The 17,400-nt window shown below is 39.5% G+C and overlaps 1 protein-coding gene across 42 annotated transcripts in view; it reads right to left on the minus strand.

The window, feature by feature from the left end:
- Positions 1 to 714: 714 nt before the first annotated feature.
- The window catches only part of LOC134817749 (cytosolic carboxypeptidase 2-like), a 34,043-nt gene continuing 17,357 nt past the window's right edge, over positions 715 to 17,400 (minus strand). For 3 of the 42 annotated variants that reach the window (XM_063827000.1, XM_063827002.1, XM_063827008.1), the window contains 25 exons: positions 12,622 to 12,787; positions 12,355 to 12,437; positions 12,046 to 12,099; positions 11,748 to 11,872; positions 11,302 to 11,556; positions 10,955 to 11,075; positions 10,425 to 10,653; positions 10,060 to 10,249; positions 9,747 to 9,920; positions 9,401 to 9,596; positions 8,819 to 9,007; positions 8,304 to 8,435; positions 8,041 to 8,109; positions 7,594 to 7,713; positions 6,348 to 6,401; positions 5,779 to 5,832; positions 4,885 to 4,951; positions 4,497 to 4,581; positions 4,112 to 4,214; positions 3,468 to 3,695; positions 3,045 to 3,276; positions 2,686 to 2,832; positions 2,123 to 2,441; positions 1,967 to 1,997; positions 982 to 1,237 (listed from right to left, as the gene is read on the minus strand). In XM_063827000.1, the coding sequence (XP_063683070.1) occupies positions 1,070 to 1,237; positions 1,967 to 1,997; positions 2,123 to 2,441; positions 2,686 to 2,832; positions 3,045 to 3,276; positions 3,468 to 3,695; positions 4,112 to 4,214; positions 4,497 to 4,581; positions 4,885 to 4,951; positions 5,779 to 5,832; positions 6,348 to 6,401; positions 7,594 to 7,713; positions 8,041 to 8,109; positions 8,304 to 8,435; positions 8,819 to 9,007; positions 9,401 to 9,596; positions 9,747 to 9,920; positions 10,060 to 10,249; positions 10,425 to 10,653; positions 10,955 to 11,075; positions 11,302 to 11,556; positions 11,748 to 11,872; positions 12,046 to 12,099; positions 12,355 to 12,437; positions 12,622 to 12,787 (3,591 nt within the window). In that variant the 3' untranslated portion in view covers positions 982 to 1,069. Of the gene's footprint in view, positions 1,238 to 1,966; positions 1,998 to 2,122; positions 2,442 to 2,685; positions 2,833 to 3,044; positions 3,277 to 3,467; positions 3,696 to 4,111; positions 4,215 to 4,496; positions 4,582 to 4,884; positions 4,979 to 5,778; positions 5,833 to 6,347; positions 6,402 to 7,593; positions 7,714 to 8,040; positions 8,110 to 8,303; positions 8,436 to 8,818; positions 9,008 to 9,400; positions 9,597 to 9,746; positions 9,921 to 10,059; positions 10,250 to 10,424; positions 10,654 to 10,954; positions 11,076 to 11,301; positions 11,557 to 11,747; positions 11,873 to 12,045; positions 12,100 to 12,354; positions 12,438 to 12,621; positions 12,788 to 14,269; positions 14,735 to 15,680; positions 16,166 to 17,400 lie in introns of those variants that run through there. The other 39 variants (XM_063827005.1, XM_063827007.1, XM_063827004.1 and 36 more) reach the window with 35 other exon arrangements.

Genomic DNA, 17,400 nt, shown 5'->3' on the forward strand with positions numbered 1-17,400 from the left:
GGTTATTCGACGGCAGTTTATGATGTAATTTTACTTAACTTAGTAATCAACGTGGGAACAACGTGGGAAACAAAGTGGGGAAGCCTAATCATGTTGCTTCGAGTCTTGCTGAAGCAAATATGTGTCTCCTCTTCTTGCTGTGTTAAAGTTAAACATCGTCACTATTATTGTAATCATAATTTTTGATTTCTTTTTTTAGATTATTTTGATATTCAATAATACTTTTAAGTAAATTTGAAATCGTATAATATTAATAAGACCGGCTGGACCACAAGGACTGCACTATTATACTTGAAGTTGTAATCAAATTTGGACAATATCCAATTATGGTTATTTGGCTAATCGTATTCTGCTTATGATATCATTGTCGATATTAATCAACAGTTTATTTTATTTAGATTCTAAGACTAGACTGACAAGTTTAATTCAAGTCTGAAGTTTGGCAAGAGGACCTTGGGCAGCTGGCAAAGAAAACACTTTAGTTTATAATGTGGTGAGGATTTTGAATTGAGGTTTTCCAGAACCTCAATTGTGTCACACGGCACCTATAATAGTTAACTTGCGGGTGAGAAATTCAGCCAAAACCAACATATGATGCACCTAGCACAAGTATTACAAACGACCTACTGTCAGATTTGAAATGATTATTTGAAAATCGATTTAAATTTAAATTTTATGTTGATCCTAGACGAATAATCAAAATATCTTATATTTCAGGTTTTTAATAGAAAACTCAAATCATCCTTTGACAAAGCATTTACAATATGTACAATGTACATACAATCGACAGAAAGTATCCCTCTACACTGTACAGGACGTTCTTTAAATGTAAGTAAATTTCTGGAATATATAAAACTTATAAAACATTTCCGGTAGCAGTAAGCATGGAAATCACAATCCCTGTATTCAAGATATCAAATCCGTGAAACCATAATTTATTTGCGACTCACGAAAGATAAATATAGTCACACTATCATCCTCGTAACCAGTAATGTCATCATTTTATCACGCCAAGTTTAAGAATATTTGTATAATTACCCATTATAAAGTCTGAATGTATAATTTGAATCTATAATTTGTGAGGTCTAAAGCCCAGCCGGACCCCTTTACTTTTAGTCTGTTTTACAAGAACTCTGTCAGGGTTTGGGGCGACAGCGAGGGAAGGTGAGAGGACCCCTAAGTTAAACTGGCTCACGCCACTTGGCCGCTTTGAGGAATTTGCGGTCTTTCGGGGTCTCTGAGGAAGAAGGGGTGAAACTAAAAGTTTAGTTAGTGCTTACTACTAGTAACTAGTCACTAGTTACTAGTTACTACTAGTAACTACTAGTAACTTACTACTAGTAGTACTATGTAGAGAAATTTAACTAGTGTTCACTGCTACTAATCTTTCACAAAATAACGAAATAATTCAAATATTTTCAACTCGAAATGAAACACAGGATGATTCAAAAATAATGTTTGAATTTTAAGAAATGTTTAACAAATTTATGAAGGGGCAAATTTTGAAATATGAGTAGCATCAATTCATATTAACGTTATGAACTTCATTCTGACTTCTCAATTGATCCTGACTCATAATTTGGTTGATTTACCGTTACGGTATCCTTCCAAAAAGTTTGAACATCTTGGAGTTGGACCTGATTTTTGACGATTTTTAGATAATTTTCATATATTTTTATGACCCAAATATGCAGAAATGGAGTGATTTTTCACTTTATCTTAGAAATTGTGGCAATACTAAATTAAATGAAATGAAATGAAAACATTATTTTTGAATCACCCTCTATTGCTTGAAACATGCTCCACAACTTTGAGTTACTAGATATTACGTATTTTTATTACCAATATCAAATACTATTACTAACTAGTAACTACGGATTACGGAACGATAAATATGATTGTATTACAATTACAAGACACACTATACGCTACTGTACACAATCACAAAACTTATATTCTAACTTACCGTTGAAACTTTAACAGAATCCCAACTTATACTACAAAATTAGAATAATTTATGTTAAAGAACTATTTCGATACGTAAAATCAATCTTAAACTATCACTTGATCCTGAAATATAAAATCACAAAAGTATTTCTGAGAACTGAGAATTCTGACTGACCTCGTTTGTTTGAGTCGCTTCTGACCCTCCGGAGGGCTAGTTGAAGAAGAGTGCAGATCACTCCCTTTGCGCGTGTTCCCTCTGGTGAGAGCCGCTAAGGATCTGTGTCTTTTAGGCTGATCCTTGTTGCTAGGTGGCGGTTGCGTAGTAACATCACCATTACGCTTCACTATCTCGTTACCACGTGCTAGGTGATTTGGAGACACGTGATCTGAGCCGCGCGGCACGTTGTCTTCAACTCGGAGGTGGCCCTCCGTCCGAGTAAGCAGAGAGCCGACCATCTTATATTGAGTTTTAGGAACTGAGTGACCTGGGGACACTAAGTAATTAATATAGCAGTCTTCATTTTGCCGTCGAAAACTTAACATTTCCGTTATGAATATGATTCATGACATCTAATAAGTAATAATGCCAGCTATCAATTTATCAGATATATAGCTCAACTTATATCACATTTTCATTCAATATCAAGTACAGATCTAGCCCAGAAAAATGGTAATTTGCGAACAAAGAAAAGACGAAAGTAAGTATAGCCACTTTTGAGAATCAAGCGCAAAACTCACGTTTCTTAGTAAGGATTTTGTCGACGTATGACGAAGTAAAGTTAGCGACGGGCTGAGTCCTGAGGTCTCCCGCATCTGCTGGGATATTGTGTGCAGAACGAAAACTAACTAGCCTCGTCATTGACAGATCCGGTTTATCTTGAGATGCTATTACTCGTTACTCTCAGTAACTCAAGATTAATTGTTGCAACTTAAATTTAAGTTTTAAATTTCACACATTTGTGGAGGGAGGGGGAGGAGGTTTTGGAGGGAGGGGAGGGGAGGGGGTGTGGAGGCAGGGGGAGTGAGGGTAGGCTAGACGGAGAGGGGTGTGGAGGGAAGGTGTGGACTGTGGAGGGAGGGGTTGCTATGTAACTTACCAGGTGAAGGGGCACTAGACTCCCCATTAGTAGCGGTACTAGCTTTAGTCGGGTTCCATGACTGGACTGGTTTCACACGATGTAAGTTGTGATACAGGTTAGTTGGGGGTCGGCCCTTCCCGAATACTGGTGAGGATACACCTATTGGGTGGCTTGAGGCTCGAGGTTTCTCTCGAGGTTCTCGTAGCTGATCTTCTCCTGCCATCACTTCGCTTCTAGAGGAGGGCAGCATCTGAAAACATCACAAGTTAGGGCGCTAACTAAACATTCACACTTTGTATCACCTGCAATGCCTAACCTAGATATTGTACATTTAATAGTCATCTAAATATATCGTTTCGGAAACTACAAGTAAACAAGTTGTAACCTGTAAAAGGAAAAGTTGTAACCTGTTTAGTACGCTACAAGAAAACAAGTTGTAACCTGTTTAGTGCGGTGAGATCTGTGCGCTGATTTTGAGGGTCTAATAGCGAAAGTGTTTCTCCCAAGTTGTTTACTGTTCACGTCTGTAGTCCTGTAGCTCACGGAGTAAGGGTTCCTCACTCCATCCTCCCTAGGGGGGTCAGCTGCAGGGTTCTCCTCTCCAATAATCAAATCATGTCTGTACGCGCTCCCCACTCCAGCTAACACAACTGACACGTGTACTCCGTCCTGTCAGAGAGGACTAAATTTAAACTAATTCTACTGGCAAATAGTTCAATAGTGTACAAGTGTACAGAACCCCCCCCCCCCCCCACCTCCAGTGAACCAGACATTCCAACTAAGTACTTATTATTGGTGGGACAGCAAATTTTTTTTTGGAAAACAAATAGAATAATATATAACAATATAATTTACAACAATGTATATCGACCAGATTTGAATCATCAATTAATTGAGTTCATAGGACTCATAATTAGCTAAGCTTTGATACAAAGCATGCGAACTTAAAGTCGCTTTCACAACTTTTGTCGACTGAATTGACAGAAGATCTGGTTCCTCTTATACACAGGAGAACCAGCTTCCTGATAATAAATGATAATTTACATCTTATCAGCAAATATAAACCCAGGAGCTCCTTCACAAACCTTGTCAGGGTGAGGAGGAGAGGTGTCAGCTCCTGGCTCTGCAGTAGGCTCTAACACAGCGTATACTACATCACTTTCCTTAGTGCTTTGAGGGTCATAGAATCTTGGTTGGAAATTGGAATAATGTGAGTATGGTTTGAGTGAACAGATGAAATATTGAAATGTCTCAGGCTATATAAGGTTTCACTTACCCCGCGCAGTTTTGTGAGGCGGGTAAAGGCCGAATAACAGGAGGCTTGTTGTGGTGGTTTGAGGATATGAGGTATACGGAGATAAAATTAATCTGTGTTTGTGACACTTCAGTATGTTTTTAACAGTAAGGTAGAAATGAGAGCTTGAGGAATGATGGTAAATTTAAAAATTGATACTTTAAAAACTCACTCACCTGAACGCAACTTTAGCAGGTTCTAGGGATCGTCTACTGTCGTTAGGTGAGTTGCTGACTCGCTGACATACTGGGGAAGAGGAATCTGATGCACCGTTAGTAAACAGACAGGTAAACAGTTACCTAGTTACCTGTCACCTAGTTACCGGTTACCTAGTTACTTAGTTACCTGTCACCTAGTAACCTGTCACCTAGTTACCTGTCACCTAGTTACTTGTCACCTATTTACCTGTCACCTAGTTACCTGTCACCTAGTTACTTGTCACCTAGTTACCTGTCACCTAGTTACTTGTCACCTAGTTACTTGTCACCTAGTTACTTGTCACCTAGTTACTTGTCACCTAGTTACTTGTCACCTAGTTACTTGTCACTTGGTTACCATAGTTACCTCTCGAAGAAGGAGGATGGAAGATGCCACCAGTCAGGATGGAGTAGTCAGGATTACAGCCGGGATCCTGGGGAAGAGTGGGTTCGTCATCATCCTGAAATGTACACTAACCCATCAACAACCGGTACTTTACATAAATAAACAAATTTCCGTGATTCGTCCATGTGTGTTAATCAATTTGAAGGTCACGTACAATTTGGAGGTCACGTACAATTTGGAGGTCACGCACAACAATTAATCATGTTCTTAATAACAGAAGACCGGCACCAACACGTATTGTTGCTAATATTAATGGTACCATTACATTATATTACCAATATTAATCGATCATGCAGCACAGCAGAGTTAAATGCTAAAATCACGTGCAATACAATCAACCATTGCATAATTATGCCCCCAATTAACGACACGTAAAAGACTCGTTGCTGTGACTGATACTCCCTGAATGCTGTGTGATTAGCGGCTGTTAAATGCTCCATCATTCAAGCTGGATAGTTTCAATGCGTACTTGACCAGCAGTGCTTCCGTGCTTGCCTGGTCGGTGCTTTGAAAGCATGTTCGGCGTTCAGTGCATGTTTATTTAGTTTTAAGCGATATGTGTCTTATTGGCCAATACTTAGAGCTTACAAGAGCAGCAAAATATCTGATAATGAATTGAAAAGTCAGCTGGCTCAGTCGATATAAACAGTTCATATCACTTAGGTCTTAGAGCATAGCCGCTTATAGCTTTAGAGCATAGCCGTTCAACGGACAATTAATCAATCTTTCAAAATCATATTTTTGCAGCCAAGTTGTTACAGTGATTGGTTGACAGAACTCATTTGATTTGATAAAGTAACAGTATAACAGCGTTACAGTAGGTATTAGCTTTACAGTAGGGCATGCTTAACTCACTGGCCACACAAAACTACAAGGAACTAGAGGAACTCCAACTGGACGCTGGGACGGCTGGGTACAGACTAGTTTAGTTACTATCTTATAGTAAACTAGTTCTAATACAGTGAAAAAACAAACCCCGGACAGCTATTTATTTGAATCTTTTCTTTAATAGCATAATGACAAATTTGACTATTATCTGACCAACTAAACTTTGAAATACTGCTCATTTTGTACCGTGGAACTGATCCTGAGAATGAAGTTTCACTGTATGTATGCTGGTTTCAATACAACTAAAAACGGTTACTAGGTAACCATTTTATATTGAGGTCACGTGATATCAGTAACCCAATCATTAGTTACCGGGACTCTTGGATCAAGTTATACAAATGTGTTCTAAAAGTAGCCCAAATCGTAAAAATAATACAATAAAGGTTAAATATCTTAGAAAAAAAATCAAACGTAACTGCTTGTTTACATCCCTATCAAAAATAGAAACAGAAAATATAGAATTTGTTTTTTAAAAGACAATTTTGATTTTTTCGACAAGAATTTAAGAATCTGCCATGCATTCCATGCAACCACACCTGTAACGACCGTCGTTCTATTTTTGGTAATTTTACCAAAAATCGTCTGCGTTTCTAGAATGAAATGGGGTTATCATTAAAAAATGATATGCCCTGAATCAATGAAGTCAAACTATAATATAAAGAGTATAAAATTTTTGCGTTTCTTCAAAAGTCGTTAATTTTCAATACTTCTAGTCTTCGGTCATGTGATAACTTGTTTTAAAGTCAATCAAAACAGAGACGATTTGGAGTCCGACAAAGAGTTTTCGAGATTATGGAACAGAGTTTCTGAGTGTTGAGAACTTGGGGACTAACAGCGAGATATCAATGAGATATTCTAAGATGAGGGGTAACTTTTAGAGTACTGAAGGTTAGACCCAGAGTAGGGATATGATAGTAGTAGTTAATGTTTTGTATCTGTCTGCTAGACAAAGGAGCCGGAATGTTCACATTTCTAGTTGGATTAGCCGGGGTAGAGAGTTGAGAGGGAGGGGGCGGTGGTGGCGGTGGCGGAGGATGGCGGGGCGTGCGTCTGACCCAAGTGGGGGCTCGTCTCTGAGGGATAATGGCGCCGACAGGGGGCGTGTGTTCTGTTCTGTCTTCAGAGAGGAGGTAGTTGGGAGGAGGGGCTGTCTCCCCAACGTTAGGATACACTTGTGTCGGGCCCTGCGGGACTGGTGGGTCAGATCTACTGATAGTGAGTGAGAGAGCGGTACAGGGCCGCCGCCGCCACGTGGACTACTGGATCCTGCCGCCGCCGCCACCACCGCCCTGTAACGCTCTCTATGTGTGGAGGCGGGAGAGCTTGCTGCTGGAGTACCGGGCACTACTTTATCATACATTGTGCTGTGTCTCGGTAGAATTCAGAAAATTATACAGGAATGGAGGTAAGGAAGAATGCACAGTTTAAGGTCGAACCTTCAAGATTACTACCACGATGCTTCAGGGAACGTTATACCATATAACCGTTATACTGATAGAATACTGCTGCCAATAAAGAAAAACATTGAGTTTCATGAAGCTTTGAAGTACACTTATCAAGAAGAACAGTCTCATAGACAGCTGTCTATGTAGTATTTAGTGATACTTTAATGAAATAGTTAACAAAAATGTGCATCATCTCCGTTCAGAGGACCAATTTAAACTTGTCTTCTGGCCATCCTCAGCTTGGAGAAGGCAGATGCCAACTTCGAACCAGTTAACAATAGAACTACTCTAATAACCATAAAATACCGGAGATAACAATTGTAAAGTGTAAGTTTACCTTGTTGACTTTAGCTTGGCGCTCCTCGATGCGCTCTTGAGCGTGTTTTGGTATACCGTGAGCTTGTTTGGCGAGGGTGGAGGGGGATTCAGCGGAACTAACACTACATCGTCTCTCCAACTGAGAGGGCAGTCACATTTACTAACTGCTTAAATTATTGGTTTCGTGGATATAAGATTTATATTTCATTCAGTTGAAAGCTATCTATTTACTGCTAAACTTCAAGAGGATGAACCCTAACTATGTTCGACCGATGGAACGATCCTGGCTGGTCAAAGAAAATCCTTTTTAAGCCACTAAGGGTTGGGGTTTCCTTATAAGATTATATTTAGGCGGGTCTGGGGGAGCTGGGGATAATAATTTCGGCTGGGAAAAGGGCTGAAATAGTGGTCGAACATTGAACATGGCAAATCTCCAAAGACCCAGCCCGAGAACGGACCAACAAACCTTGGGTTTTGCAGGTTTTTCTTCCTTATTAGTAGAACTCTCTCCCCCAACGGAGTGAGCTTTTGACTTCTGAAACGAAGAGGAGTTTACGATAACGTTTTGTAGCCCAACACAGCAGACGAAAAGAAATTATCGAACGAGCAAAATATTTATATTCTCAGAAACTTTCTGGTTCCCAAGAATCATTTGATCTTGATAAAAGTACAGGCAAAGGATCTCAGCGAACTGATTAAACAGTGAAGCAGCTATAAAAAGGAACATACAGCGGGTTCGGATGTTTGTTTGGAATTCCGCCTCTTGCTTTGCCTGTGGATCTGGTTCCTTTCTTTTCTCGTTTTGTATTTCTTTTTAGACTGCAATGAGGCACATTTCTGTGTGTAGGTCAGCGCACTGAACTTGAATCAACATTTTAATATTTGATATTCAGCGCACTGAACTTTAGCCAAAATTTTAATATTCGGGCGCGGTGTTCTAATTATGAAGAATCTTACCATCCCTGATTCCCTGGCCTACAGCTAATGTTAGCTTTATCGGCAGCGACTTATTTGAAATTTCAATACTAATAGATTAAGGATTCATTTTTAATCCTTGCAGATTCAGCTTTACTGGTCTGCAGTAGACAAGGAATGAAGATTTTATTTGCAATCTGCTCACAGCAGATGTGGATTAAATCGTTGCCGATGTTACACTTAATACATAAAATGCAGCAGATAAAAATAATCTGTAAGAATATCACAGTGGCACGTAAAAGAAGGTGACAAACAGGACTGTGCGGTACCTTCCGGAGCAGAGGTAGCTTAGGGGGACCGTCAGAAACAGAGCTATCACTGCCTCCATCACTGCTCTCCAGGTCTGATATATCCAGATCTTCGAGGGGAAGGTCCTTGAGATCCTCGATACTTTTCCCGATTTTAGCGGCATATTGTGACATTACTATGCGCGTTAAGTTAGCGAGCACGTGCTCGACCTGCAGGAGTTTTAAGTTTTACATAAATAAAACAAAACGGTTAAACAGTGCAGATTAGTGCGAACAGTAAACAGTGTTACTTCAGGACACAACAATATGCAGATTAGTGCGGGAAGTGTTACTTCAGGACACAACAATATGCAGATTACTTCACCACGACCACTGTGCTGCTATAAAAACGTCCGCTCGTACATTTTGAATATAAAGATACGTGTAGGGTCAAGACAAATAACATTTAAAATCAAAGCACGTCGATGGCGCCAATAGATCGTGGTAACGGTCAATCGCTAGAAGTTTCCAACGTGCTGAGATCTGGGATCTAATATTACCAGAAGGTGATTCAATTATTCAATGCATTTATTAACTGCATTATATTTTATCGTTAAAACTGACCTTGCTGGTATCAGGGTCACAGTAATCTAAGAGTGTATCACAGAAGTGATATCCCATATCCTCCAGGTCACGACTGTTGAAGTGCACGTTATTGTACCCCGCGAAGGTTGCCTCCATTGTAAAGGAGTTGAGTATTCCCATCTGTTGCCACATAACTATTCTACCTGTTCCTTCTTTCTTCTTCTGCACTTTAAACCTGAGATGAACATGGCTTCAAATTTACCTAAAGCTAAAGGCATTATAAATGACACTTCTCTTTTAGTAAAGGTCTCATTTCGTCTAAAAATAGTATATCTAATGATAAAAGTCATGCAGACTAAAAAGAGTATGTTCTACTTCTAGTTACCTGCAGCTGGAGTATTTGAACTTGCTGGTGTTTCTTGACATCATGTTAGGGAACACTCTCTCCTGAAGACGAAGCCCTGGGTCCTTGTTCTCGCAGCCGTACATAAACACGTTCATTTTGCGACTGTGTCCGTGCAGATCACAGTAGAGCACTACCTCTCGCTCTGTTAACATTCTGAGGACGGGAGGGCGGGTTAGGAATATGCTGCGTTAATGTAGTAGAAATTAAAGTCAACACTTCTTATTCTTTAGAAATTTGAGAATTGTAGAGGTCGATGAAAGATATTAGTATTAAAAGAGATACTCTATTCTACCTTCTAATCATCGCCTTGACGCTCCAGATACTGGGATACGCATCTTTAATTGGATTCTTATAATTTCTATTGAGATCTCTAGCAGCTAAGGAGCTCCTATAGTTACCCACTATCACGCCATCTGGGTTCAACATTGGTACTATTTTAAACACGAAGTTATCTCTTAGAACTTTAGCATCTGGCGAGGAACCTGTAAAATACTAATTATAATTATCAGTACCTAGTACATACTTTTAATTAAGTTGTGTACATATTATGTGCATTCAGTGGAGACAAATTAAAATACAATCAAAATCAGGAATACGTTATAAAACAAAAATTAAGTAGCCCAAATAAAATGATCAATAAGAAGTAAACAAAAAAACCTGTGATAAAGTTGATGAAGCCCCTCATCATATAACTGCTGTTAGTCTCGCCGGGGTGGACCCTGGCGGTCACCACCACAGCTCTCTTCTGTTTAGCCTCTGTGAGGTGTGTGGAGGGGGTGGTAACTGTGAGGAGGTGGACCATGTTCCCACCCAGGGAGTGGCAAAGGATACGCTGCTTCACGTACTGCGACTTAACTGCGTCGTTAGCTATTTCTAATAGATCTTTCTGAGAAGGGGAACATGATTATGAAATTGCAAGATTTGCATGATTGATCGGAATTAGTATTTTGTTCGAGAATTGATTCTGGAATAACAAATGTTTTTAACTTTTTTTTTCAAATGCAACTTGTAGAATAACAAGAATTTTCTCTAAATATCACACAAAAACAAATTATAAAAAACAGTGTTTAAGAAACAGAACTAAAACATATAGCGCTTGTTGAACGAGCTATGAATATGGTTAGCGTAGCTATGATTTACTGGAATATGATTGGTGATCACAAAACTGGTTATCTGAGTAAAAGTACCTGAAGGTCAGTGTAGCTGTAAGGATAACAATGTGAGAAATAACACACATCTGAAGTGTATGGGAACTGGAACTGCCAGGTAAGGGAGTACTGATACCTCTCCCCTTTACAATCCTTTCTCCTGAGAGAGAGAGAGAGAGATTAATGTCACAGTCGGGAAGAGGTTAATGTCACAATCAGGAAGAGAGAGAGAGGTTAATGTCACAGTCGGGAAGAGAGAGAGGTTAATGTCGAAGTTTCTTTATTTAAAAAACCCTTGAAATGAAAGTCTTAAAACTAAGTTATTACATATTATTATGTATCACTATTTTCCAGATTTTTACATGAAAAGATAATAAGAATCAAACCTAATGTTGTTTTTGTAGTAATGAATATTATGTCCCATCCTGAGCCAGCCCAGGTTTTTATTCTTAGCATTTCTCTCTGAATAGAACAGAGGTTTCATGCCTTCGTTGTAAAGACTGCCGGACTTTAACAAGTTAATAATTGTAAACTTGTAGGTAGGGCCAGCCTTTGTATTTGAAACTCTAAAGTAGAACCATTGCGTGTGCTTCATTGTGAAGTAGTCCCAGCGAAGCTCTAACTCGTACTCGTAGGGTCCGCTGAGTGAAGGATATAGAATTAGGCAGAGAAATGGATGATATCACAAAATCGCTTGGAAATTTGCGAAGACAAGGCAAGAAAAGGTGGTTGTGATTTGAAAATGAAGCTTGATTTAAAATGATAAATAAATTCCTCATCAAATTCAGAAGATGAATGTATAAAATTAGAGGTTAAATTATTCAATACTTACACTCGTCTGGCTCTGAAAAGATTGGCACACTCGAAACGGGACTCAAACCTCAGAACATCGTCATCGTAACAAGATAGGGGGAAGGGGCACGGTTCTAATGCAGCCGTGGGGCGAGATCTAGTGTACTGAGGGGGAGGGTGGGGTTTAGGTGACAGCAATATATAGCTCTTCAAATCACCGTGTGAAGTCATGTGATCGCTAATTTTTTACATATTGAAAGATGCAGTCTCAACATATAATGTTGATAAGGTTGTTAATGAATTAAATTCAATGAAGATAATACTTCTTAAATATTTACTTTTGTTTTGTTTTTCCAAGGTGAAGTGGGAGACGTGCATTTGTGTTCTTTGAGCTGTAAAATGGGGATAATTGTCTTTGAAATTCTTTGAGATGAAGTACAGTAAATCTGCGATTTACCGCAGAGTTTCAGGGATATCATGCTAATAAAAGGTAAAAGCGCGGTAAATCGGGGTTTTACTGAGTAAACGAATAAGTGACCAAATGAGTAAATGATGAGTGCGAGAGAGGCGGTGAGATTGAATATGCTTTGTTGATTTTTTGAGAAAAAAAATGAGATGAAACATCGTTAGTTGATGAGTTAACTTACAAAAGGGAACCGCATCAGAGGAAGATGGTACACAACCGTTCCTTCGTGTTTATCCGTGTCTGTTTTCTCTAGTAATCGTAAATCTGAGACAATTTGAATTAGTTCAAGTTCTAAAGTTGATGATCAGGAAATTAACCATGATTTGAGAGTGATGAAACATCCATGGAATTTATCATTATTTTCAATCGTTCCCTTCTCTATAATTCACTCTATTTTACTATTTTACTTCGTATCAAATGAAAAATTAAATATCTTGATAAAACTGACTAGCGCCGGAGGGACGTTTGTAGAACTCCTCGTTGAAAGGTGGAGGAGTGTTGTTGTGGGTGAGGTCTGGTTGTGGACACACTGTGTCGATCCCTACTGGCCACCGGGGCATCACCACGTCACGTGGTACACAGTACAGGGACCTAGGTTCCTTCAGCTTCGGTACCTGCAGGGAGGGACAGGGTCAGGGCGGCTGATACTTGAACCGATATTAGGTTTATCCTCTACTTTAAACACGCAACTTTTAGACATATCCTATGTAGGAAATGTCTAAAAGTTGCAAGATTTGATGATTATATCATTTAAATTTTCACTAAAATAATCATGAACCAATGATTAATGAGCTGATTGTACGTTGAGTTTAATTAAGAACATGTATTTCGGGAATTTTTAATGATCTGGACGTAACAGTGTACAGTATATAATAGTATGCTGCATGAGGATTGAGCAAAAGCAACACGTCAATAAGATATATTCAGATTTTAAAAGGGCCATATCAAATCAGATGAGAGCAATGAGCAAACCGCTAAAAGCATTTGTTTAGCGGCATTTGCCACCAAAGAGATTCGTTTAAAACCAACTTATTGGTGGTTGGAATAAAGTAGAATAGTCTCTGCTTGCAGCTGGTGAGTGTATTGACTATTGAGTAGATGGAAATCACGTATGCAATATAAACGACGAATTACCTAGGAGAAGAAAGATATTATTAATTGAGAGATATCAGTTTTAGGATCTTAACGACACAATCATTGTTAATTTTAACGGATTGGTTTAACTCTGGTTAAATCTGCCGCTCAAGAACAAACCTTGAGCAGATATGCAGCCAAGTTAACGGGTTGCCGGAGAAGCTCTGCCGCAAGAACCGTCATATTAGGGTTTTAGAAAGCAGTCTCCGATCAGTCACAGAAGATAAATCAAACGGAAAACAACAATTCGTTAAGTTTATCAGCTGAGTTAAGCAATTAACAAAAACTACGGAAAGTACATGCGAAAATAGCGTAAGAGCTTTATGAAAATGAGAAGCTGGGTTTTAAAATATGAAATATCTGCCCGGTTTTTTGGCACCGATTGCACTTGGAGTGATTGTACTTAGAGCTAGAGCTTACTTAGTGTCATGAAGCATGCTTCTTTCTGAAGAATAAACAATGAAGCTTATCATCTTTAATATAGATTAAAAGGAGTCTTGATAAACATTATATGTTAAACCCTATTAAACCCTATTAAACCCTGTTAAACCCTGCTAAACCCTGTTAAACCCTGTTAAACCCTGTTAAACCCTGTTAAACCCTGTTAAACCCTGTTAAACCCTGTTAAACCCTGTTAAACCCTGTTAAACCCTGTTAAACCCTGTTAAACCCTGTTAAACCCTGTTAAACCCTGTTAAACCCTGTTAAACCCTGTTAAACCCTGTTAAACCCTGTAAACAAGGTTAAACATTACAAACAGGTTGCATTCAATCCACCTCAAACTGTCTCCATCGGATAAAAGCCAGATACTCGTCGAACCAATTACGAATTAGTAACAACTAGAACTAGAAGTAGAAACTTAAAAGTGCACTTGAAATACGCATGATAACTGACATCGTACCAAGGCAGGAAGTATCAAGCTACCTGCTACAACTACTTCAGTGCTGCACACGAGGACTTACTGTGTTGGTGAGTACGTAGATATAGTGGTGACCTCTTCTTTTACTACTGTAGTTTGATCCCTTTATGTCAGTTGTATTGTCACTATTATATGACTCAGCCTGTAGCTCCACTGTCTTATTGAGCCCCTCCAGCAAGTCTACCATCTCCACAGCTCCGGAGAGTGCCTGGGTGAGTGCCGCATCCCAGGCGGACCCTCCGTGCAGGTCCTGCTCCTCTCCCGACACTTCTCCTTCTTGCAGGGCATCTTTGTAGATTGTAGACTTGTTTTTGGTTTTAATGTTCTCGTAGATTATTGCAGTAGCGGTGTTGCAACAATGCGGCAATGCCTCGGGTGACACCATGCAAAGCGGAATTTTTAACATCTTCGGAAAGACCGCTGTCTTCGATCTCTCTGCTCTCACTCCCTCGCAATCTCACAACTTCTATCTTCCAAACAAAACAAACAGAAAATAAGACTCTGCCGGGGGGTAGAGCTGATTTACCGAAACAAGTTTGAAATTGTTACAACATGTAAATTGCAAGCATGCTTTTAAATAACGTAGTATGCTTGCCACGTTTAAAACAGAGCGTATTATACGCACTGTGTTTCGAACAATACTCCCACACCGGGAGTTTGTTGTCTGATCTGTGCAACTAGACAGACGTGACGTCACAGTTCGCTTAGCGGACGTCACACCTCACTTAGGGTGACGTCACGCCTCACTTATCGTGACGTCACACCTCACTTAGCGTGATGTCACAGCTCACTTAACGTGACGTCACACCACGTGTAAATGACATCACTGCACAGGTGGTGCGCGACACTGGAAGTGCAAGCAGGAAGCCACCAGAGTGCTCCAGACCGGACGTCTCAAGAATGTGCTGGCCTATTGGAGGGCGAGCACGTGGAACTGAACATACCAGAGGAGGAGGAGGAGAGAGAGTTATTTTCTTAAAACACGGTACATGTTAGATATGTGCGCCATTGTCACCTGACAAACCACAAAAATTAGAGAGTCATAAACATTATGTTTTTGTCGTGACTTATGGTTAAATTATAGGAAAATAGATCCGAGGGTACAAAGAAAAGTCAGATGAATAATATTTTAGGGGTGCTTAAACTATAAGAGAGTACAATACAATACAATATGTGTTTTATTTGTTGTATCTTGTTGTTTGTAACTATAAGAGAGTACAACAGAGATAGTTAAGAGAGAAGACAATTCACAGGACAATGCAATCTCTTAACCTTTGAGGTGCTTCTTAGTTCTGAACTATTGCAAGGGTGTTGACCGAAGAATAACTTGACTATAAAGCTCAAGATCGATTATGACGCCATTACTGAAATGATAGCACCTTCAAAAACTGTACAATTAGTTAAGACAATAAAACATTGTCATAGAGAACATCAAAGTGGACGCAAACCTGTACCTTAGACGCATTGTAGACACGGTTTTCTCCAAAGTTGGTGACACTATACTCGCTACCGAGTATGGTATGTGCACTAGGGGGACGTTTGATAGCCCTGACAACACCCTCGTTGGTAGGCAGGGAGATACATCTCCGGACCTTTAGTTCTTGTCGGGTGCTACTGAGCCGGTCCCGGAACTCCGCTACCCCCACCACACGGTAGTCCTGCCCCCAAGGGTACGAGCTCCGCCGTTGAAACAGATGTTGAGCGGCGTGAATATCCGGCGGTGGTACCGGCTCAGGACCGGGCAGTTTCCAGGGTTTCAGAGGAATGTAGAAAAATCCGTTCATTTTGAAGAGTTTGGCGGCAAGATGAGAGCTAGATGGTTTTTTTTGCGGGATCGAGCTACAAGAAAGAGATTTGAACGAAGTGACTATATATTTAAACAGATGTTCCTGCACTAGAGTATTCAGAGTGACGTGTAGTGGCATATTGACAAGCAGAGAATGCTACCCGATACAACCTGGGATCTGAAACTATTGAAACCTGCACGTGCAGCTTTAATTAATACTGCTTGTTGCCTGGAATTAGGGCAGATCCTCCAGCCCCATTGGAGGTGACCTCTACCATACTGGAACTACGAGACATGAACACTCAGGTACACCTAAGAAGATTGGATGATGTTCAGGAGCATGTCAAATTGTCGCTTGCTGCAGAGCCAGTTGATTTAAACTCGATCTGGTACGTTTCATCTGCGCTTTAAAATAGATGGATTACTCTGCTGAGCTTGCAAGCAATCTTAAACAATCGTATGGTAAGATTGAACCTCTAAGTTTGCTGGGTGCAAGCTGACCAAGATATGAATTGTGATTTCGATGGCCGCTGGGTTTTATTAGAGTGATTAGACACAACTTTGATTTGCAGTTTGTACCCAAACATAATGAAGACACAATACACATACAACATACCCACGTACCACAATCCACATTATAGTCACAACAAGAATTAAGAGTGATAGAGAGACTGTCATATGATCCAGCATTGATCATTTCTGTTTTTTGATAATGTTTGGCACTCGATGACTCGATTTGCTGTTCAAGTGTTCAGTGTTCATTACTATAAAAAATATTTCACATTCTACAAGAATAGTAGTTCTAGTTCTGAACTCCAAAGTCCTAAACATTTCCCAGAGACCGCAGAGCGTCCAGACTATGCTACTGAATATTATAAATGCAAGCATTATGTGCATGTTTTATTTATTGAATATGCATTTAGATTTGCAATTCGATCAAGCTGATCGATCGATATTTGCTTCTAGTTCTCTTGTCGTTTGTCTTAATGATCCAACGTTCACATTAAATTATATGTTGCGACAGTCCGTCCACTGTCAAACTACCAGACTCCAAACTTCACAAGTCTTTGTTGAACAGACGAAATTGCTTTTCATTGGGTTAAATATTAAATATTGGTTCAAATATTCTTAGTTCTGTAAAACCAAATATATTTATTCGCAATCATTAGTAAAACTAATTGTAAATATATTGCATTTGGACACGAAGGGAAACACACAATGTAAGGCTATTCTTCGTAAATAATCTACGGGTATATGCCTCACAGGATGGCCAAAAAAAAAGGAAGGTCTCTCAAAATCACAAAACAAGCTAAGTTGACACTCATATTTTTAAGTTGACACTCATATTTTTGTTTCTTCCCGTGGGTTGATTTAATCTCATAACCATT

The sequence above is a fragment of the Bolinopsis microptera genome, chromosome 7, assembly GCF_026151205.1.
Source record: "Bolinopsis microptera isolate Bmic1 chromosome 7, MBARI_Bmic_1.0, whole genome shotgun sequence".
Lineage (NCBI taxonomy): Eukaryota > Metazoa > Ctenophora > Tentaculata > Lobata > Bolinopsidae > Bolinopsis > Bolinopsis microptera.